The sequence below is a fragment of the Carcharhinus amblyrhynchos genome, chromosome 25 (assembly GCF_965287045.1).
Source record: "Carcharhinus amblyrhynchos chromosome 25, sCarAmb.v2.hapA, whole genome shotgun sequence".
In the NCBI taxonomy this organism is placed as follows: Eukaryota; Metazoa; Chordata; class Chondrichthyes; order Carcharhiniformes; family Carcharhinidae; genus Carcharhinus; species Carcharhinus amblyrhynchos.
The window spans coordinates 43,286,710-43,310,202 of record NC_137348.1 but is presented as its reverse complement, the minus strand read 5'-3'; the positions used below and the strand labels follow the sequence as shown (position 1 = coordinate 43,310,202).

The window sequence follows — 23,493 nt, the reverse complement described above, 5'->3', positions numbered from 1 at the left end:
TGCTGATGACACCAAGATTGGGGGAACGGCAAATTGTGCAGAGGGTGGGGAGAGTCTGCAGAAGGATCTAGATAGGCTGGGCGAATGGGCCAGGAAATGGCAAATGGAATTTAATGTTGGCAACTGCGAGGTGGCCCACTTTGGTAGGAATAATGGTAGGAAGGACTATTAGTTACGGGGCAAAAAACTGCAGCAGGCGACGGTGCAGAGGGACCTCGGGGTCCTTGTGCATGAGTCGCAAAAACCCAGCTTGCAGGTGCAGCAGGTGGTCAGGAAGGCAAATGGGATGCTGGCCTTCATTGTGAGGGGGATTGAATATAAAAGTAGGGAGGTCTTGCTGCAGCTGTATAGGGCATTGGTGAGGCCGCAGCTGGAGTACTGTGTGCAGTTTTGGGCGCCGTACTTACGCAAGGATATTTTGGCCTTGGAGGGAGTGCAGAGGAGGTTTACTAGGCTGATACCGGAGTTGAGGGGGTTGAGCTATGAGGAGAGGCTGAATAAACTAGGCTTGTACTCGTTAGAGTTTAGAAGAACGAGGGGAGATCTCATTGAGACGTATAAGATGATGAATGGGATGGATAGGATAGAGGTGGAGAGGCTCTTCCCGCTCAGGAAGGACAGTAGGACTAGGGGGCACAGCCTCAAGATAAAGGGGGGGTGGTTTAGAACAGAGTTGAGGAGGAACTTCTTCACTCAAAGGGTGGTGAATCTCTGGAATTCTCTGCCCGTTGAAGTGGTGAAGGCTGCCTCGCTAAATATATTTAAGACGCGGGTTGATGGGTTTTTGATAAGCGAGGGGATTAAGGGTTATGGGGAGAGGGCGGGAATGTGGAACTGAGCAGCGACAGATCAGCCATGATCTTATGGAATGGCGGGGCAGGCTCGAAGGGCTAGATGGCCTACTCCTGCTCCTATTTCTTATGTTCTTATGTCTCTGCTCAGCGACTCTGCGCTGTCGGGTGTTGTGAAGGCCGCCTTGGAGAACGCTTACCCGCAGATCAGAGGCCGAATGCCTGTGACCGCTGAGGTGTTCCCTGACTGGAAGGGAACACTCCTGCCTAGGGAACATTCCAACAGTTATTGTGTAAATGGAGTTTGTGTCTTTATATTGCCCTGTTTGTGAATAGATCTCCCACTCACCTGAGGAAGGAGCAGCGCTCCGAAAGCTAGTGCTGCCAAATAAACCAGCTGGACTTTAACCTGGTGTTGTGAGGCTTCTTACCATGCTTCCCCAGTTCAAAGCCGGTATCTCCACATCATGACCACAAGTGCTGTCAGACCTGCTGAGATCTTCCAGCACTTCCTCCTTTAGCCCCAGCCCCGCTGACCCAGACCACGCCCCCTGCGCCTGGCCCCGCCCCTGTGCCATACTCCGCCCCCTGTCAGACCCCGCCCCTGCGCCTGAGGCTGCCCCGCCCCCGAGCTGGACCACACCGCCTGCGTCAGACCACGCCCAATGCGCCGGCCCCCCCCAATCCTGCTTCAGGCCCCGCCCCCTGAGCCCGGCCCCGCCCCCAGACTGCCCACTGCGCTAGGCCCCGCCGCCAGCGCCAGACCACGCCCCCTGCGCCTGCTCCGCCCCTTCTCCAGGCCCCGGCCCCGCCCCTGAGTCTGCTCCCTCTGCACTAGACCACGCCCCCTGCTCCAGACCCCGCCTCCGTGCCTGGCCCCGCCCCCAGCTCCAGGCCCCGCCCCCATGCGCGGTGGCGGTCAGTTTGTTGCCCCGACGGTGGGGCTCGGTTTCCCCGGGGGCCCGCGCTCTGTGTCCCCGGTCTAGGCCGCGATGCCTCGGCCTCTCGCGGAGTTCCTGGCTGAGGCGGGCCAGCCGGAGGTGCTGCGGTTCTGGGAGCAGCTGTCATCGGCGGAGCAGCGATTACTGGCGGGCAGCCTGGAGGCGCTGGAGCCGGCTGAGCTCCGGGCTCACTGTGAGGAGGCAGGCCGGGCCCGGCACCGCCACACCGCATCCAGACCGGGCCGCATGGAGCCTCTACCCCCGGAGGCGACCGGCAGCTCAACCCGCAGCCCGAGCGAGAGCCTGAGGAGCTGGAGAGAGCGCGGTGAGGGGATCCCCGGGGGGGTAGCGGCCTCTCTCTGGGACAGGAGCTGACCCACAGTCTTGTGACTGAGAGTCAACAGGAAGCGGCAGCGATTCACCCCCTCCCCCCGCCACAACAACCCCTCCCCCCCCCCCCCCGCCACCACAACCCCTCCCCCCGGGCTGTGAGAGGATCACACACTCCCCCCACCCCCCCCACAGACACAGACTCCCCCCACCGACACACACTTCCCCCCCCCCCCCACAGACACACACTCCCCCCACCCCCCCCTCCACAGACACACACTCACCCCGCAGACACACACTCCCCCCGCCCCCTCCCCCCGCAGACACACACTCCCCCCACCCCCCCCGCAGACACACACTCCCCCCGCCCCCTCCCCCCACAGACACACACTCCCCCCGCCCCCTCCCCCCACAGACACACACTCCCCCCGCCCCCTCCCCCCACAGACAGACACTCCCCCCACCCCCCCCACAGACACACACCCCCTGCCCCCCACAGACACACACCCCCTGCCCCCCACAGACACACACCCCCCGCCCCCCCACAGACACACACCCCCCGCCCCCCCACAGACACACACCCCCCGCCCCCCCACAGACACACACCCCCTGCCCCCCCCACAGACACACACCCCCTGCCCCCCCCACAGACACACACTCCCCCCACCCCCCCACAGACACACACACCCCCCGCCCCCCCCACAGACACACTCCCCCCCGCCCCCCCCACAGACACACTCCCCCCGCCCCCCCCACAGACACACACTCCCCCCAACCCTCCCACACACACCCCCCCAACCCCCCCACACACACCCCCCACCCCCCTCCCACACACACCCCCCCCCCCCCCCGCCACACACACCCCTCAACCCTCCCCCCCCCCCCGCCACACACACCAGCACCCCCCCCCCACCCCTGGGTTGTGAGAGGATCGCGCACACCCCACACGCATCCACCACTTCCCCGCATAGCCCCCCCCCCTCCCGCATAGCCCACCACCACCATCTCCCCTTCTGCCCTACTTGTCTACGGTGGGGACGGGTCTGTTACTGTATAACATTGGGGTACAGTACTGGTGGGAATAGGCCTGTCACCTGAACATTGCAGTACAGCTCTGGTGGGTACGGGTCTGTCACTGTATAACACTGGGGTGCAGTGTGTTCATAGAAGTTTACAGCATGGAAACAGCCCCTTCGGCCCAACTTGTCCATGCCATCTTTTTTTAGCCTCTATGCTCCTATCCTTCTATACCCATCGTACCCATGCAACTGTCTAAATGCTTCTTAAAAGATAAGATTGTCCCCACCTCTACTACTGTCTCTGGCAGCTTGTTCCAGACACTCACTGTGTGGGGGGGGAAAAAATTGCCCTTCTTGACCCTTTTGTACCTCTGACCTTAAACCTATGCTGTCTAGTTTTAGACTCCCCTATCTTTGGGAAAAGATGTTGATTACCTAGCTGATCTGTGCCCCTCATTATTTTATATAGGTGGAGAGGGGTCTATTACTGTATAACATTGGGGTACTCTCCACTGTAGCTGCTGGTTTACCACGTGTCCTTCTGTTTTAGGTTTCCATGCGATCTCTCAGAATCAGGTGGCTGTTCTGCTGTTGGCTGGCGGGCAGGGCACACGGCTGGGTGTGCCCTATCCTAAGGGAATGTATGATGTTGGGCTGCCGAGTGGGAAAACCCTTTACCAAATCCAGGCAGAGCGCATTGGTAAAGTCCAGCAGTTAGCTGAGGAAAAACTCGGCAAGCAATGCACAATTCCTTGGTGAGTATCTGTCAGCTATCTGGAGTAGCGCCTGACATTTCCTTTATGTACCTGGTTGCCAGCACAGGAAGACAGCAGGACCATTCGGGAACATAGAATCCTATATCACCTTAATCAGGGCAATAGAGTACATGAACAAAGATGTTATGTTAATCTTGTATAATCCACAGGCGCGTGGGGTGTGTGCCCCGGGGGGTGGGTGTGGGGTGTGTGCCCCTGGGGGTATGGGCTGGTGAAGGGGGGGTGGGTAGGGAGGAAGGGTTTGGCTGATACAGTCAGTGTGCGCGTGTGGACACCAGTACCTGTCAGTCACGGTGAGTGGTCAGCATTGACAGTGCCATTTCTCTGCCATCTCTAGGTACATTATGACCAGCGAATTCACGTTGGAACCCACAGAGAAATTCTTCACTCAGAACAACTACTTTGGTCTGCTCAAGTCCAATATCATCATGTTTGAACAGCAGATGCTGCCAGCTGTTGACTTCAGTGGGAAAATCATTCTGGAACAGAAAGGGAAGATTGCCATGGCTCCAGGTTGGCGCCATTGTTTAAAATAACTAGTTTTCCCCCCTCGGAGCTCCTATTCCAGTACAAAGAGAGAGTTTATCCCCACAGCCCGATTCCCTGGCAGTGTGTACAGCTCAGTATTGTGATCTGTCGCTGCTCCCTCATCATTCAGCAGAGTACTCATGCCGGTTGTGGTGCCTGGCTGTAACCATGTCTACGGTCACCGCTCCATTGCTGATTCTGTGCTCCTCTTGTTCCATTACATATTAGTTTGCAGTGACTGACAACAACAACTCCCTCTCCCTTAAAACATCATTTCTCAATCTCTCAGCATTTTAACAAATACTCTGCGCACCTGTTCCCCCAACCAAAAACCTCTTTTCTCCATGAAATGACTTGAGCGATTCACTAAGTCTGTCCAAATCCCTTGAAGCCTCTTTGCACTTTCCTCACAGCACATTCTCACCTAGTTTTGTGTCTCCCACGAGTTTGGAAATATTACATTTGGTTCCCACATTGATATAGTGAACAGTAGAGGTTCAAGTACTGATCCTTGCAGAACCCCAGCAGTCTGAGCCTGCCGTCCTGAGAGAAAACCATTTATTTGTACACTGTTTTCTGTCTTAAGCAAATCTATAATCCATGCCTGAATATCACCACCTATCCCAAGCAATCTAATTGTATTTACTAACCTCCTATGTGACACCTTATTTAAAGCCTGCTGAAAATTCAAATATCCACTGGTTCCCCCTTCCCTATTCTGTTAGTAACATCCTCAAAAAAACTCTAGCAACATTCAAACATGTTACCCTTTATAAACCCACGCTGACTCTGCTCAATCAGATCATTATTTTCTGTGTCCAGTTATCACATTCTTTACATAAGAACATAAGAAATAGGAGCAGGAGTAGGCCATCTAGCCCTTCGAGCCTGCCCCGCCATTCAATAAGATCATGGCTGATCTGTCGTGCCTCAGTTCCACATTCCCGCCCTCTCTCCATAACCCTTAATCCCCTCGCTTGTCAAAAACCCATCAACCCGTGTCTTTATAATGGGTTCTACTATTTTCCCTACTACTGATACTCTAATAGATCTGTGTTTCCCTGTTTTCTCTCTCCCTCCCTTCTCTCTCCCTCCCTTCCTAAACAGTGGGGTTACATTTGCCACCTTCCAATCTGCAAGAACCATTCCAATTTTGAAAGATGCATCCGCTATCTCCACAGGCTATTGGGTCCTGGGGATTCATCGACCTTGTCCCATTGTTTCTTCAATATTACTTTTGTACTAATACTAATTTCCACCAGTTCCTCGTTCTTTCTAGTGCCTTGGTTCGCTATTATTTCTGGGAGATTTCTTGTATCTTCCTCCATGAAGACAGACACAAGGTAATTATTTTGCTTCTCTGCTATTTCACCACTTCGTTATCCTTTCACTTGCCTCTGCCTGTAATTAAACTATGTTTGTCTTTGCTAATCCTTTTTACCTATCTGTAGAAGCTTTTTGTGTTTTTTGCCAGTTTACATTCATTTGTTATTCTCTCTTTCCCTCAATTTCTCCTTTGCTGAATTCCACAGTTCTCCCAATCCTATTTTTACAGCAACTTTATAAGCCTCTTCCTTTGATCTAATACAATCATCAACTTTGACTCACTTTTCCTGTTGGGCTTTTGTACCTGAAAGGACTGTACGTTTGTTGTTAACCATGTATATTAATCTTTTGAATCCGAGCCATTGCCTGTCTACCATCATATCCTTTAATGTGTTTTCCTCAATCCACCACTGCCAACTTTTCTTCATAGCTTCCTTTGGTTAGATAGAAGACCCTAGTTTTGGATTCAAATACATTGTTTTCAAACTTAATGAAAACCTCTATAACATTGTAGTAAGGCATGGTGGCACAGTGATTAGCATTGCTACAACTTAGTGCCAGGGACCTGGGTCCAAATCTGGCTTTGGGTTATTGTCTGTGTGGAATCTGCACATTAGGTTAGAGGGATTAGCGGGTAAAATATGTAGGGATATGGGGGCAGAGCCTGGGTGGGATTGTGGTGGGTGCAGACTCATGCACCGACCACACTTGGTGGTTGATTGGCCGAAGATGGGCCGAAGGGCCTCTTTCTGCACTGTAGGGTTCTATGATTCTCCCCTTGTCTACGTGGGTATCCTCCAGGTGCTCTGGTTTCCTCCCACACTCTGAAGATGTGCAGGTTAGGTAGATTGGCCATGTTCTTAGTGACCAGAGATGTATAGGTTAGATGATTTAGCCATGGTAAATGCATGGGGTTATGGGGATAGGGTGAAGGGGAGGATCTGGGTGGGATGCTCTTTCAGAGAGTTGGTGCAGACTCGATGGGTCGAATGGCATCTTTCTGCACTACAGGGATTCTATGTTCACTTTTCCCTTTGGATTCTTTTACAAGATTGTTAGTCAGCCCTACACGAGAGGCTGGTAAACCTTCTCTGAACTGCTTCCAATGTATTTTCTTAAATAAGGAGACTAACACTGTACATAATATCCCAGATATGGTCTCGCCAATACCCTGAACAATTGAAACATAACCTCCCTACTTTTGTAATCCATTCCCTTCACAACAAACAATATTCTATTAGCTTTCCTAATTATTTGCTGTGCCTGTATACCAGCCTTTTGTGATTCATGCACTAGGACACCCAGATCCCTTCAGACTTTAGAGCTCTGTAATCTCTCGCCACTTAGATATTAAGCTTTCTTTCCGTTCTTCCTGCAAAATAGACAGTTTCACATTATAATGCCCAATTTAACTCCATTTACCAGATTTTTGCCCATTTGTTAAACTTCTTTATGTCCCTTTGTAACCTCTTCTTCGCAATTTACTTACCTACCCATCTTTGTGTCACCAGCAAACTTGATAACGATCCCTTCAATCCCTTTCTCTGAGTTATTTATATAAATAGTAAATAGTTAAGTTTCCAGCACTGATCCCGGTGGCATACCAATCATCATATCTTGCTAACTAGAAAAAGACCCATTTGTATGTACTCTCTGCTTCCTGTATGCCAGCCAATCTTTACAGTACATCCACTGGCTCCCCATCATCCCCAGTATTCACTCAAATAAACCACACAAGTTGATTTCTCTTTACAAAATCATGTTGATTCTACCTGATTTCCTTGGACTTACCCAAGTCAGCTGCTATCACCTTTTAACAATAGTTTCTAACTGCTCTGTGCCCTGCTTTCTATCTCCCTCCCTTTTTGAATAATACCATCATCCAATCTAATGGGACCTCTCCTGAATCTGGGGCAAATTAAAACCAGTGCATCAATTTTCTCATGGGGATGAAATCTCTCAGGACCATGCTCACCGTTACCACCTGCAAATCACTCCCATGATCTTAGCTCTGTGGATGCAACCTATCCAGTCTGTATGGGCCCCACTTCCTGTAGAACCAGTCCCAATCTGCCAGGAATCGAACACCCTCCCTCCTGTACCATCTTCCCAGCTCCCACATCCTCATCTGCTTTCTCATCCAAGCATCTAAGATGAGATGAGAGGGAATTTCTTTACTCAGAAGGTGGGAGCCTTTGTAATTCTCCACCCTGAGTGCTGTGAAAGGTTAAGTTGTCGAGTACATTCGAGACAGAGAATAGAAGATTTCTCCATCTGCAAAACATTGCTGAATATGGGAATAGCGCAGGAAAATTATTGAAGTAGATCACATTGAGTGGGAGATGTGGGGGCTGGGAACTGACTTGGTGGGGGCTGGGTGGGTGCAGGGGAGGTGTGGGGTGGGTGGAGTAGGGCCTGGGTGGATGCGGGAGGGGTGGAGGTTGGGTGGGTGCAGAGGGGAGCGGGACCGGGTGGGTGTGGGGGCTGGTGGGTACGAATGGAGTGGAGGTGGTGTGGATGTGGGGGCTGGATGGGTGCAGGGAGGTGGGAATGGGGCTGGGAGGATGGGTGTGGGTGTTGGAGGGCTGGGTGGGTGTGGGGAGTGCTGGGGGCTGGGTGGGTGTGGGGAGTGCTGGGGGCTGGGTGGGTGTGGGGAGTGCTGGGGGCTGGGTGGGTGTGGGGAGTGCTGGGGGCTGGGTGGGTGTGGGGAGTGCTGGGGGCTGGGTGGGTGTGGGGAGGCGTGGTGACTGGGTGGGTGTGGGGAGGGGTGGGGGATGGGTGGGTGCGGGGAGGGGTGGGGGACTGGGTGGGTGCGGGGAGGGGTGGGGGGCTGGGTGGGTGCGGGGAGGGGTGGGGGGCTGGGTGGGCGCGGGGAGGGGTGGGGGATGGGTGGGCGCGGGGTGGGGTGGGGGATGGGTGGGCGCGGGGTGGGGTGGGGGATGGGTGGGCGCGGGGTGGGGGATGGGTGGGCGCGGGGTGGGGGATGGGTGGGCGCGGGGAGGGGTGGGGGATGGGTGGGCGCGGGGTGGGCGGGGGATGGGTGGGCGCGGGGTGGGGTGGGGGATGGGTGGGCGCGGGGTGGGGTGGGGGATGGGTGGGCGCGGGGTGGGGTGGGGGATGGGTGGGCGCGGGGTGGGGGATGGGTGGGCGCGGGGTGGGGTGGGGGATGGGTGGGCGCGGGGTGGGGTGGGGGATGGGTGGGCGCGGGGTGGGGGACTGGGTGGGCGCAGGGTGGGGTGGGGGACTGGGTGGGCGCGGGGAGGGGTGGGGGACTGGGTGGGCGCGGGGTGGGGTGGGGGACTGGGTGGGCGCGGGGTGGGGTGGGGGACTGGGTGGGCGCGGGGTGGGGTGGGGAACTGGGTGGGCGCGGGGTGGGGTGGGGAACTGGGTGGGCGCGGGGAGGGATGGGTGGGTGGGCGCGGGGAGGGGTGGGTGGGTGCGGGGTGGGGGATGGGTGGATGGGTGCAGGTAGGAGGGGGTACTGGATGGGCGTGGGGGGGTTGGGGACTGGGTGGGTGTAGGGGGGTTGGGGGCTCGGTGGGTATGGGGGGGGGGGCTGTTGGGGACTGGGCAGAGGTTGGGGCTGAGTCTGGAGCTGTGCTTTCAGGCTGTGTGTATCCTGTGTCTCTGACAGATGGCAACGGTGGTCTCTATCGAGCTCTGACTAACAACAAGATTCTGGAGGACATGGACCGCCGCGGCATTCGCTTTGTTCACGTGTACTGTGTGGACAACATCCTGGTGAAGATGGCGGACCCTGTCTTCATTGGTTTCTGTGTGGAGAAGGGAGCGGATTGTGGAGCCAAGGTCAGCCTTTCACTCTGCTGTGCTGAAAACCAGGGCAAGCGTGAGAGATTTGTGTTGCTGCTGGAGCCCAGCGTGAGGTCCCTCTAAATGTCCGTCCACCGTGAGGTGCTTGTAAATATCCGCCCAGCGTGTCAATATTAATAGACAATAGGTGACTCTTCCCCAAACTTATCAGACCCTGCTCCGCTCTTGCCTTGCCCTCCCGCGGCTAGGAGCTGCCCCACATCCCACCCCACAGCCAGGGCTCAGCCTGGCCCCGCTCCCCTTACAGCCAGGTCCTAGCCTGCCCCGCTCCCCCTGCAGCTGGATCCCAGACCTGCCCCGCTCTGGCCAGGCCCTGCCCTAACTTTAGCCATATCCCTCCCCAGCCTCCAGCTGGCCAAAGTCTCCTTGATTTGAAAAGACTGACTACAAATATTGCCTGAGGATGGGATCAGTCCTGGTTATGATGCACTGGGATAAAAACAAATGTGTGGGTGCTGAAATCTGATTCAGAAACAGGAAAGGCTGGGTAAAGGGTCATCATTGGCTCTGTGTTCTCTCCACAGATACTGTCAGACCTGCTGAGATTTTCCAGCATTTTCTGGTTATGGTGTATTTTTTTGGCCCATTAACTTAAGCACAGTTCCCAAGAAGAAAACCCCATTATTCATAGAAATATACAGCAACAAAAGGAGAGGGGGCATTATGAAGTTTACAATGCTGCGTGCCTATTTGAACTTGGCCTTTGAAAGATAGATATTGGTGTTGGGATTGGACAACTTTCCCTTTCAAGCCAATCATTGTCTAAATGCTGAATATAGCCTAGTGAAGCTTGCTCTGCATTCTGCTCAATGTGCATGCTCTGGGCTTGGTGTAGTGTCGCGAGTATTAGAGTATTTGAGCTGAGACACTGCCCTCTTGGCCCTATCTTGGAGCAGGTGACAGCCCTCTGAGTGCAAGTCCCAGAGGTGATGAATGTTCTCTCTGTGCCTTTACCCTTTTGCTCCATTGTGTCCACAGGTGGTTGAGAAGGCTTACCCCACTGAGCCAGTTGGGGTGGTGTGTCGTGTGGATGGTATCTACCAGGTTGTGGAGTACAGTGAGGTGAGCCAGGAGACTGTGGAGCAGAGGAATGCTGATGGACAACTGACCTTCAACGCTGGCAACATCTGCAACCACTTCTTCACTGTGGAGTTCCTCAAATCTGTGACAGAGTAAGACTTATTAACACTTACGTGTGTATTTGAGTGCCACCCCATGGCTCTCCAATCATTGGCACCCCCCCCTCCCCCCGCTTTTGCCCTGCTCCCCGTTTCACCCCCCTGGACCCCTCCCCCTTTCATGCCCACCTGCCCCCCCGCCCCTTCTTGCTATTCCCTAATGCATGCCTGTAGATCTGCTGCTCCCAAATACGTGACCATCTTTTTTGTTAGGCCATGTTTATTTACTTAGGCACTGTTGGTCCTCCATCAGTATTCAGTGTGGGGAGTGGACTGTTCTGATTCCACACTTAGAGTCTGTGGTAGCCAGGGATTGACCTGGGGTGGCTTCTCTTCCATTCCCTGTGTTGTCCCTCAAGTATCTATCTTTGACAACCCCTTCCTGTTTCCTGTCTATCCGTTGCCCCTTGTGCCGTTGTGTGAAAACACTTGGAGCTCAGTTCCACTGCAGTACCGCTCTCCTGCCTCTCCAATATCTAATTCAATGTGGAGAAATGACCTTCATCCTCTGCCTGTTAATCTGTAATCAGAATTATATTATCCTCTATGCCATCTCTATCAGGTAGTTTGTCAGTCAGTTTTGCACGTTGCCAGAAGGTCAATGTCAATAGTAGATAAGATTGTTTAAAATCTTTGCACTTAAAGGGACTCACCCAATATCATCTTATGGTGTAAGGTCCATTTCTACTTTCAGTAAGAGATTAAATTAATCAACTTGCATCTTTATCACAGCTCAGTCATCACTTTAAACCATTCACTCCTTTCCCTGTCAGCACTGACAGGAATTGCTGCGGATGTCAGAAACCAGTTCTTTTTAATTTGTTTGTGGGGTGTTGGAAATGACAACATTTATAGAACCTAGGACATTACAGCGCAGAACAGGCCCTTCGGCCCACGATGTTGCGCCGACCAATTAAAAAGCAATGACCCTCTAACCTAATCAATCCCTTTCCATCCATAAACCTATCCACAGATCTCTTAAACGCCCCCAAACTAGGCGCATTTACAACTGCAGCAGGCAGGGCATTCCAATCCCTCACCACCCGCTGGGTAAAGAACCTACCCCTGACATCCGTCCTATAACTACCCCCCCTTAATTTAAAGCCATGCCCCCTCGTGCTAGCTTTCTCCATCCGAGGAAAAAGGCTATCACTGTCCACCCTATCTAAACCTCTAATCATTTTATATGTTTCACTAAGGTCCCCTCTTAGCCGCCTTCTTTCTAACGAATATCTGGCCTTGGGTCACTTGTCGGTGTGGGGTTTGCATGTTCTCCCGGTGTGTGTGCGGGGTTTCCTCCCATAGGCCACAGATGTGCAGGTTAGGTTGATTGGCCACGCTAAAGAAAATTAGCCCTTGGTGCCAGGGGGGCTAGCAGGGAAGTATGTGGGGTTATGGGGATAAGGCCTGGGTGGGATTGTTGTCAGTGCAGACTCAATGGGATGAATGGCTCTTTCTGTATTGTAGCGATCCTGTTAATAATTTCTCATCCCTAATTGCCCCTTGAGAAGGTGATAGTGAACCTCCTAATCGGTGCTGCCTGACCCAGGCGCTTATCCATCAGGAACTGTTCCTGAATCCAACACCCAAACCTATTGCTGGGTGATGAGTGAGATGGGTTCACATTGTGTGTGTCATATAAACAGCATTTGAGGTTGTTCTTGGAGCAGGAGGTTATGAGGTCATGTAATGGAGTTTTAAATTGCAATGCTTTTTGATAGAGAGAAACATGTGCTAGCGAGGCAGGAACTAAACGCAGTGGGGAGATGAGGAATTCTTTGCGGTGAATTACTATCTGGAATGTATTACCTGCAGAGACTGTATTGGAATTTTTAACAGGGAATTAGACTAATGCTTGAAAAGTGGAACGATGACAGGGCTGCGGAGAGAGAGCAGGCGAATGACACAAACTGGGTACCTCCTTCAGCACTGACAGGATGGGTTGCATGGCCTTCTCAGTCTCTTCATTCTTTTCATTTCCTACAGAGAGTTTGAACCTCAGCTGAAGCTTCACGTGGCTGTGAAGAAGATTCCTCACGTTGATGAGAAAGGAAATGTTGTGAAACCAGAGACACCCAACGGCATCAAGATGGAGAAGTTTGTTTTTGATGTTTTTCAGTTTTCCAAGTGAGTATATTGAGTCAGACGATCTGCTGCAACCTCGCTCAGCTGTACTTCCCTTTCCTTGAGGTTTCCCTCTGGTGGAGGAACTCCTGAGGAGTTTGCAGTGTTGCCAATCAGTTGGTTCAGGAACAGCTCTTTACTGCACCGGCCCAGAGACAGCGCGGGAGAAACTCTCAAAGGCAAGATACCGGAATTCTGAAATAGAAATAAAAATGCTGGAAATGCCTCCCGAGTCAGGCAGCGTCTGTGGAGGGAGAGTTAATGTTTCAGCTCGCTGACACTTGGTTAGAATTGGGAGGGATTGGGATGTGAGAGCTTTTCAGCAAATACAGAGGCAGGGAGTCATGGAATGGATTCAACCAGTGGGCAGGGAGTACCCAGTGAGGGGAAGATGGTATCCATGCTGACTGCCCCTCCTGCAGCTAGAGGCCGAACTGGAAGCATAAAGAGCAAGAGGGTAGCCGGGGAGAGGGTTGGCCCACCCAAGGGTGGGGGAGGGAATCTGTGTGTGGAGCCAGAGGAAATGGGCGAGGTATTAAATGAGTACTTTGCGTCAGTATTCATCAAAGAGAAGGACTTGGTGGATGATGAACCTGGGAAAGGATGTGTAGATATTTGAGTCATGTTGAGTTCAAAAAGGAGGAGGTATTCTTGAGAAATATCAAGGTAGACAAGTCCCCAGGGCCTGATGGGATATACCCCAGAATACTGAGACAGACAAGGGAGGCCTTGAGAGAAATCTTTGTATCCTCACTGGCTACAGGGGAGGTCCCAGAGGATTGGAGAATAGCCAATGTTGTTCCTTTGTTTAAGAACGGTAGCAAGAATAATCCAGGTAATTACAGGCCAATGAGCCTTACATCAGTGGTAGGGAAATTATTGGAGAGGATTCTTCAAGACAGGATTTATTCCTACTTGGAAATGAGTGGATGTATTAGTGAGAGGCAACATGGTTTTGTGAAGGGGAGGTCGTGTCTCATGAACTTGATCGAGTTTTTCGAGGAAGTGATGAAGATGATTGATGAGGGTAGGGCAGTGGATGTTGTCTACATGGACTTCAATAAGGCCTTTGACAAGATCCCTCACGGCAGACTGGTGCAAAAGGTGAAGTCGCATGGGATCAGAGGTGAGCTGGCAAGGTGGATAAAAAACTGGCTCAGTCAAAGAAGACAGAGGGTAGCAGTGGAAGGGAGTGTTTCTGAATGGAGGGCTGAGACAAATGGTACTCCTCAGGGATCAGTTCTGGGACCTTTGTTGTTTGCAATATGTATCAATGATTTGGAGAAAAACGTAACTGGATTGATTAGTAAGTTTGCGGACGACACAAAGGTTGGTGGATTTGCGAATAGCGATGAGGACCATCAGAGGATATAGCAGTATATAGATCAGTTGGAGACTTGGGCGGAGAAATGGCAGATGGAGTTTAATCCAGACAAATGTGAGGTAATGCATTTTGGAAGGTTTAATACAGATAGGAAATATACAACAAATGGCAGAACCTTAAGAGTATTGATAGGCAGAGGGATCTGGGTGTACCGGTACACAGGTCATTGAAAGTGGCTTTGCAGGTGGAGAAGGTAGTCAAGAAGGCATACGGCTTGCCTTCATCGGCTGGGGTATTGAGTTTAAAAATTGGCAAATCATGTTGCAGCTTTATAAAACCTTAGTTGGGCCGCACTTGAAATATAATATTCAATTCTGGTCACCACACTACCAGAAGGAGGTGGAGGCTTTGGAGAGGGTACAGAAAAGATTTACCAGGATGTTGCCTGGTATGGAGGGCATTAGCTATGAGGAGAAGTTGGAGGAACTTGGTTTGTTCTCACTGGAGCGACGAAGGTTGAGGGGAGACCTGATAGAAGTCTACAAGGTTATGAGGGGCATAGACAGAGTGGATAGTCAGAAGCTTTTTCCCAGGGTGGGAGAGCCAATTACTAGGGGGCACAGGTTTAAGGTGCGAGGGGTAATGTTTAAAGGAGATGTATGAGGCAGGTTTTTTATACAGATTTGGGTGCCTGGAACTCGTTGCCAGGGGAGGTAGTGGAAGTGGATACAGTAGTGACTTTTAAGGGGCGTCTTGACAAGTACGTGAATAAGATGGGAATAGAGGGATATGGTGCCCGGAATGGTAGGGGGTTTTAGTTAAGTCGGGCAGCATGGTCAGTGCAGGCTTGGAGGGGCCGAAGGGCTGTAATTTTCTTTGTTCAAATCCTGGTGAAGTTGATGGGTTGATATCTCAGTGGAGGCTGGAGCTGGATGGGTTCCTCAGTGAAGGTGACTGTCCGCACTCTGCATTTGGTGTGTGGGATGGGGTGACCATGTCAGAATATCACACTGTGCTCCCATTGGTTAATCCCACTCCCTGCACTCTGCTCCCATTGGTTAATCCCACTCCCTGCACTCTGCTCCCATTGGTTAATCCCACTCCCTGCACTCTGCTCCCATTGGTTAATCCCACTCCCTGCACTCTGCTCCCATTGGTTAATCCCACTCCCTGCACTCTGCTCCCATTGGTTAATCCCACTCCCTGCACTCTGCTTCCATTGGTTAATCCCACTCCCTGCACTCTGCTCCCATTGGTTAATCCCACTCCCTGCACTCTGCTCCCATTGGTTAATCCCACTCCCTGCACTCTGCTCCCATTGGTTAATCCCACTCCCTGCACTCTGCTCCCATTGGTTAACCCCACTCCCTGCACTCTGCTCCCATTGGTTAATCCCACTCCCTGCACTCTGCTCCCATTGGTTAATCCCACTCCCTGCACTCTGCTCCCATTGGTTAATCCCAGTCCCTGCACTCTGCTCCCATTGGTTAAATCTGCCCAGAAGTTGCTGTCAGTTCTCCAGGTGAAAGCTGTGCTGGTTTGCTGATGGTGTTGATGTGTTCCTATGCAGGAAGTTTGTTGTGTTTGAGGTGCTGAGGGAGGATGAATTCTCTCCTCTGAAGAATGCAGACAAGGCTGGGAGCAAAGATACCCCCACCAGTGCACGGCAAGCCCTGTTGTGGCAGCACTATCGCTGGGCAGTGCAGGCTGGAGCTCACTTCCTGGATCAGAGGAACAACCGGATCCCACCCCTCAACCAGTAGGTTCCTGAATTGATTTGTGTTCCTGGCTGAGTAACAGATAGGGCTGTATACACAGCAATGAAAGGAAAAGCTGTGTAACACTAGCACCTTGGACAACCTCAGGACATCTTAAACCGCTTCACAGAGTCAGTGTTGTGATGTAGGAAATGTGGCAGCCAATTCTTAGCACAGCAAGATCCCAGAGGCAGGAATGTGATAATGACCGGGTATATTTTAATGATGTTTGAAGGATAATACCGGCCTGGACACCGAGAATTCATTCACTCTCCTTTTGAAATTAAGACTAAACTAAACCTTATCTTATCTCATCTATTTATTTACAATATATATTAATGATTTGGATGAGGGAAGTGAATGTTCTATTGCCAAGCTTGTGGATGACACAAAAATAGATAGGAAGGCAAGCGGTGAGGTTGACATAGTATCTGCAGAGGGATGTGGACAGGTTAGATCAGTAGGGTCGAGGGGAGGGGCAGGGTTGGAGAGACGGGGAGGTGATGGGGAGGGGGCGGGGACGGGGTGGCTGGGAGGGGGCAGCATCAGGGGAGGGATCAGGGTCAGGGTGATGGGGAGGGGGCAGGCTGTGGGGGGGGGTAATGGGGCAGGGGCAGGGTCGGGGGGAGCGGGAAATGGCCCTTTTCTGCACTGTACAACTCTGACATTGCTCATCTGAGTTTGTAGAGGCCCCCGGGAGGTTGGTGTGAGAACAGGGCTCTCCATCCTGGGAATACGTGATGGGGATGACAGTGGGGCTCGGTGGCAGACTTTCAGTGAAGCTGTACGAGGGTCAGATGAGGTCCAGCTAAGAAAGCTCATTACCCCCCCCCCCGGCCCGCCGCACGTGCCCATGTGCTGACCAGCAAGTGACCCCAAATTCAAACTGAGGTGCTGGGTGGGGACTGGGGGAATAGGGAGAGTCTAGAGGGAAGACGAGTAAAATCACAATCCTTTTAAAAGAAGCATCAAGTTTAATTTCCTAAAAATTGTAAAAGGAATGGAGGGGGAGAATGCTGAGAGATGGACAGTTTCATGTCTAAGACTCGAGGAGATCTCCCTCACTATCCTTCCTGTACCCTTTGAAAAATCTGCATTTCGACAATTCTGGCAAATTGAGCAGTTGGATTTCACTCACTCCACCATTGGCAGCCAAGATCCTGAGCTCTGCAGTTCCCTCCTTACGTCTCTGTCTCTCAACCTCCCAGTTTTTATCTATCAGTGCCACAAGTAGGCTTACATTAACACTGCAATGAAGTTACTGTGAAAATCCCCAAATCACCAGACTCCAGTGCCTGCTCGGGTACACTGAGGGAGAATTTAGCATAGTCAGTGCACTCAACCAGCACGTCTTTCAGACTGGGTGGAAACCGAGCCACCCGGAGGAAACCCACGCAGACACGGGGAGAACATGCAGACTCCCCACAGTGACCCAAGCCAGGAATTGGACCCGGGTCCCTGTTGCTGGGAGGCAGCACTGCTAAGCAGTGTGCTGCCCACTTACCTCTAAGATGTTCCTTCATACTAACCTCTTAGAATGAGTTTTTGATCATCTGTACCAATTCTCTTTATGTGGTCTGAGGTTAAGTTGTGTTTGTTAACACCCCAGTGAAGATGCTATATAAATGCAGGTTGTTGGTTGGGAGAGAAACATTAGAATGAGTGACGGAAGAGGTCTTGATTTTGACACGGGGAGGCTGTGAAGGAAGCAGAGGCGACACACTGGCATTTTACCCAGAGTGGGGAATTGATGAAAACAGAGTTTGGATACAAGGGCGATACTGCTCCTGAAATGCTGTGTGTTTCTGCAGGTGTCAGGGGACAGAGGAACCGCCTGCAGTCTGTGAGATCTCTCCACTCGTCTCTTGTGAAGGAGAGGTAGGTGAATGAGATGGCTTCAGAACCTATCAACATCTTGACAGTTACTGTTGACCAGAAACACAAGTGGACCAGCCATGCAACAGCAGTGTCGATGGTAGTCATGATGTGGAGATGCCGGCGTTGGACTGGGGTAAACACAGTAAGAAGTCTCACAACACCAGGTTAAAGTCCAACAGGTTTATTTGGTAGCAAACACCACTAGCTTTCGGAGCGCTGCTCCTTCATCAGGTGCGAGGGAGTTCTGTTCACAAACAGGGCATATAGAGACACAAACTCAATTTACAGAATAAAGTCTTTACAGGTAATCGAGTCTTAAAGGCCTTCATGATACTCGACAGTGCAGAGTTGCTGAGCAGAGACTGATAGCCAAGTTCCGCTTGCATGAGGATGGCCTCAACCGGGATCTTGGGTTCATGTCACACTATCTGTAACCCCTGTGACTTGCCTGGGTTTGCAAAACCTCACTTACTGTACTGTCTGGAGTCAATACACATCTTCACTCAAAGGGTGGTGAATCTCTGGAATTCTCTGCCCGTTGAAGTGGTGGAGGCTGCCTCGCTAAATATTTTTAAGACGCGGGTTGATGGGTTTTTGATAAGAGAGGGGATTAAGGGTTATGGGGAGAGGGCGGGAAAGTGGAACTGAGACATGACAGATCAGCCATGATCTTATTGAATGGCGGGGCAGGCTCGAAGGGCTGGGTGGCCTACTCCTGCTCCTATTTCTTATGTTCTTATGTAATACACATCTCTTTAACCTGCGCTTAACCCTCTCTCACTCACATTGTCTGCACCTTTCAGCCTTAATTAGCTGTAAAGACTCGCATTCCAATCATTATCCTATAAATGGAGTTTGTGTCTTTATATGCCCTGTTTGTGAACAGAACTCCCTCGCACCTGATGAAGGAGCAGCGCTCCGAAAGCTAGTGGTGTTTGCTACCAAATAAACCTGTTGGACTTTAACCTGGTGTTGTGAGACTTATTACTTTGTAAAAGCAGGCCAGGGGCTGGGAATCCTGCGAGTAACTCACCCCCTGACTGTCTTGCATTAGCTACAGGCACAAGTCAGGAGTGTGTTGGAATACTCTCCACTTGTTCCAACAACTTTCAAGAATCTTGACACCATCTAGGCCAAAGCAGCCCACTTGATTGGCATCACGTCCACAAACATCCACTCCCCCCAAAATCGACACTCAGTAGCAGCCCTGTGTACCATCTACAAGACACAATACAGAAACTCAGCCAGGCCCCTCGGGCAGCACCTTTTAAACCCACTACCACGTAGAAGGACAAGAGCAGCAGATACGTGGGAACACCACCACTTGGAGGTGACTCTCTGAGTTACTCACCATGCTGACTTGGAAGTATATCACAGTTCCTTCACTGTCGCTGAGTCAAAATCCAGGAATCATTTCCCTAACAGCACTGTGGGGTGTACCTACACTGCATGGACTGCAGTGGTTCAAGGAGGCAGCTCGCCACACCTTCTGAAGGACAATTAGGGTTGAGTAATATATGCTGGTCTAGCCAGTGATGTCCGGAACCGAGAATGAATTGTTAAAACTCTCTGAATTAATCATGGGGGTTGTGTGCAGTACAGGCTAAACCATATCCTGGAGCTCACCCAGGGTGTGAGGTTTCCATCTCTCAGTTTGAACTGTAAGATCACTGTTCTTTTTGATACATCTTTAATAACCTTGATACAGGTTCACAGAGCTTAACCTGAAAGTTTGCAATGATACACAATTCAGAAATGTAGGGAGAAGAATCCGAGCTCAGGAGAACGTAGACATGGGGTTAAAGTGAGAAGGGGTTTGTGTGGATGAAGAATGAGGAGTGGTGATATTAACTACATGGTGCCATTTTCAAAAGCCTAGGGTGTTTGTGAATATGAGAGAGCATTTGAAAGCATTCGGCTGCTTCACTTTATGAAAAGACGCACATTGCAAAAGAAAATAATTTATGCTAAAGGTACACTTGTATAGGTCCCAGCTGCTGGACTGTGACCAATTCTGGGCACCAAAGGTTTGGAGTGGGTGCAGATGAGATTTGCTGAAATGGAGGCAGAGACTTCAATGTAGGGAATGTGAGAGGGCGTTGCAGACAACACAACAGTTGGCCAGACAGTAGTTAATGAGGAGGATAGCTGTAGACAGCAGGGAGATATCAATGGACTGTTCAGGTGGGTGAAAGTGGAAATGAAATCCAGCCTGCAGAAGTGTGAGGTGATACATTTGGGGAGGTCAAAGGATCACACAGTAAATAGGGGAATACTGAGAGGTGTAGAGGAAGTGAGAGACCTTGGAGTGAATGTCCACAGATCCCTGAAGGTAGCAGGACAGGTTGATGTGGTTAAGAAGGCAAATGGAATCCTTTCATTTATTAGCCAAGGCACAGAATATAAGAGCAGGGAGATCATGCTGGAACTAAATAAAACATTAGTTAGGTCACAGCTAGAGCACTGTGTGCAGTTCCAGTCACCTCATTACAGAAAGAATTCCATTGGAGAGGGTACAGAGGAGATAGAGTCATGGAGGTTTACAGCATGGAAACAGGCCCTTCGGCCCAACTTGTCCATGCTGCTTTTTTTTAAAAAAACCCTTAAATTAATCCCAGTTACCCCTTGATGTTGCCAGAACTGGAAAATTGCAGCTATGAGGAAAGATTGGAAAGGCTGGAATTGTCCTTGGAGCAGAGGAGGCTGAGGGGAGATTTGATTGGTACAACATTGTGAGAGGCCTGGATAGAGTGGATGGGAAGGTGCTGTTTGCCTTAGCAGATAACTCAGTGACTTGGGGCATGAGGTTATGGTGGAGAGATTAGAGGGAGGTGAGGAAAATGTTTTCACCCAGAGGATGTGCGGGGGGGGGTCTGGAACTCATTGTCTGAAAGGGGAGGAGAGGCAGAAATCCTCAACTCAGTAAAAAGGAATCTGGATTTGCATCTTGTGCCAGTTGGGCTGGGATGGCTTGTTTCTCAGCCAGCACAGAGACGATGGACAGAATGGCCACTTTCAGTGCTGTACATTGTGAATTTTCTGAATATCTGAACGATAAAGTCAATTACTCTCTGGCAGAGTGAGCAGAAACCTAAGGGGCTGAATGGCCACTTTCTGTGCTGTAACTGTGCTGTAAGTCTTCAGGGGCAAGAAAAACTGGATTTGTTCTCACTGAAACGGTAAAGTGAAAAGGAGATTTAATGAAGATGTACAAAAATGTGAACGGTTTTGATAAAGAAACTTCACTGACAGCGGGGGAAGGCTTACAGATAACCAGAGGAAAGAGATTTAAAGGTGGCTGGTACAGGAACCTGAGTAAATACCAGGAAAGCTTTCTTTAATGCAGGAAGTTGTGATCTGGAATGTTCTGTCTGAAAGGACAGAGGAAGCAAATTCAGTCATAACTTTCAAAAGGAAATTGGATTTGAAAGGCAGACAAACACAGGCTCTGGGGAAAGAGTGTGGCAATGGGAATAGAACATAGAACACTACAGCACAAACAGGCCCTTCGGCCCACAAATTGCGCCGATCCTATCCATACCTACCAGGCCTATCTATAACCCTCAATCCCATTAAATCCCACGTACTCATCCAGGAGTCTTTTAAAAGACCCCAGCGAGTTCACCTCTACCACCACCGACAGCAGCCGATTCCACTCACTCACCACCCTCTGAGTGAAAAACTTACCCCTAACATCTCCTCTGTACCTGCCCCCCAGCACCTTAAACCTGTGTCCTCTCATAGCGACCATTTCAGCCCTGGGAAATAGCTTCCGAGAATCCACCCTATCTATTCCCCTCAATGTTTTATAAACAATGATAGGATAGCTCTTTCAAACAACCTGCACAGATACGATGGGCCAAATGGCCTCCTTCCAATACATTACTGAATGATTCCACAGCACTGGCAAGTCCAGTTCCGTGTGGCTTGTGTTCTGTACCCTGATGAATGGTGGTTTTCAGATGCTGCCTGGGTTCAGGCTGAGTCTCGGCTAGACGATGAGACTGGGTTTGCTGCGATAGAGGTTTGGACTGTGTGTGTGCGCTGAGTGAGCTGCTCTGATCCTGGTTTCCTCTGTTTGCAGGGTTTGGAGAAGTACCTGCGGGATCAGGAGTTCCATTCTCCGTTGCTACTCACTGAGAAAACAGTGGCTGCACTGGGGCAGGGCCAGTGAGAGAAACAGCCTCGCTTACCAATGAAGGGATTTTAGATATACAACTGGATCAAGTGCCTTTATTTTGATAGTCAATTTATAAAAAGGATTATCGATTTTTACCCAGACTTTGAATGTGTGACTGTGGCTTTATCCGTTAAATAAGACTGGACCTTACCCAGACCCGGATAGGACCAACTGTGCTCAGCTACCCACTCACTCAGAGTACACCCAGACTAGTCCATGGGATCCCGGGAACACCAGTCAGGGGGCAAGAGGGAATCACTGATCACACTCCAACCCTCACAACTCTCCACAATATAGTGGCAACAGCAATTGACCATTACCCCACCGAATCGCTTCACTGGTCAGTACGAGTGTGTGACTGTTCTTTCATCTCAAAACTCAGAACTTTCCAATCACCATCTTCAATTCCCCTCAAGCACAAGGATGTATCAGCACAGGCCCCCCCAGGGTGTGCGTGGAGCCCAGGCCCCCCCGGGTGTGGGCCCAACCCCCCCCCAGGTGTGGGTGGGGCCTGAGCCACATCCTCGCAATAAAAAAGTTCTTCCTCATCTCAATCTGAACCCCACCTCCCCCCCAATTTCCTGTCGCAATCTCCCTCATTCTAGACTCTCCCGTCGGCTGCAGGGGTAGGGGTTGAGGGGGAGCATCTTCTTCAAATCCACTCTGTCAACCCCCCCCACCCCGCGAATCTTATATGTTTCAATAGGACCACCTCTCGTTCTCCTCCTGGGTCACCCCCAGCACATCAGGAAAAGGGGGGTCACCTCCCCCCGGGTCACCCCCAGCACTGCGCGGTGGAGATGATAGGTTCCCCTGATGTGGAATCGAGCTGTTTGTGGAGCAGGTGAAGGTGGCTGTTAGAGTCGCCATGTTTAATGATTGTCGCTATCCCATCCCTGAGATAGCGAGCGTGCCTTAAATACAACCTCAAATATTGTGTAAGGTTTCAGTCCCGGTGCCTCCTTGCTGCTCTGTCTGTGCTCCCTCCAATCATCGAAATGGTCAGTGATCCCTGGTGATCTGAGGGTGTGGTCAATCAGTGTTACTGTATTTGTGTGTGACTCTGTATTTACTTCAATAAAGCAGGTAACCTCAGTTATTCAATATAAAGTGCCTTTCAGGCCCTGCTAATGATCTCCAGGCTGACATTCTCACGAGGCTCCCTTCAAAAGCAATTGCCTCTTTCTGTCTTAGCGACACCTTAACCATTGTCAAACCTTAACCACCTTCTTTCGTCAGCCTGGAGAGGAGTAAAAACAGCTGCAGAGAGCGTGGGGGAGGGGAATGGGGAGACCGGTTTGGGGGGACGGAAGGGTAGACCAGTGGGGGGAGGGGGGAGGCTTAAGTGTGAGGGATCATGGAATGAAGGTGAGAACGGGGGTGCAGATTGAGGTGAGATGGGAAGGACAGCAAGGTGAGTGGAGCCAGGGTGTGGAATGAGGAATGTGTGAGGGTGGTGAAGTGGGGTGAGGAGAGGGGGGCAGGAGAGTGGGTAAGACTGCTCGTGCAG

At 51.1% G+C, this 23,493-nt stretch overlaps 1 protein-coding gene across 1 annotated transcript; it reads left to right on the top strand.

Moving 5' to 3' along the window:
• The first annotated feature begins 1,736 nt into the window (after positions 1-1,736).
• On the top strand, positions 1,737-23,093 carry LOC145358231 (UDP-N-acetylhexosamine pyrophosphorylase-like protein 1). Its single transcript, XM_080212069.1, has 9 exons — positions 1,737-2,057; positions 3,632-3,836; positions 4,195-4,370; positions 9,346-9,518; positions 10,521-10,714; positions 12,707-12,847; positions 15,739-15,927; positions 17,737-17,803; positions 21,888-23,093. The coding sequence occupies exons 1-9, from the start codon at positions 1,784-1,786 to the stop codon at positions 21,975-21,977; spliced, it is 1,509 nt and encodes a 502-aa protein (XP_080068195.1). The 5' UTR covers positions 1,737-1,783; the 3' UTR covers positions 21,978-23,093.
• Positions 23,094-23,493: the final 400 nt, after the last annotated feature.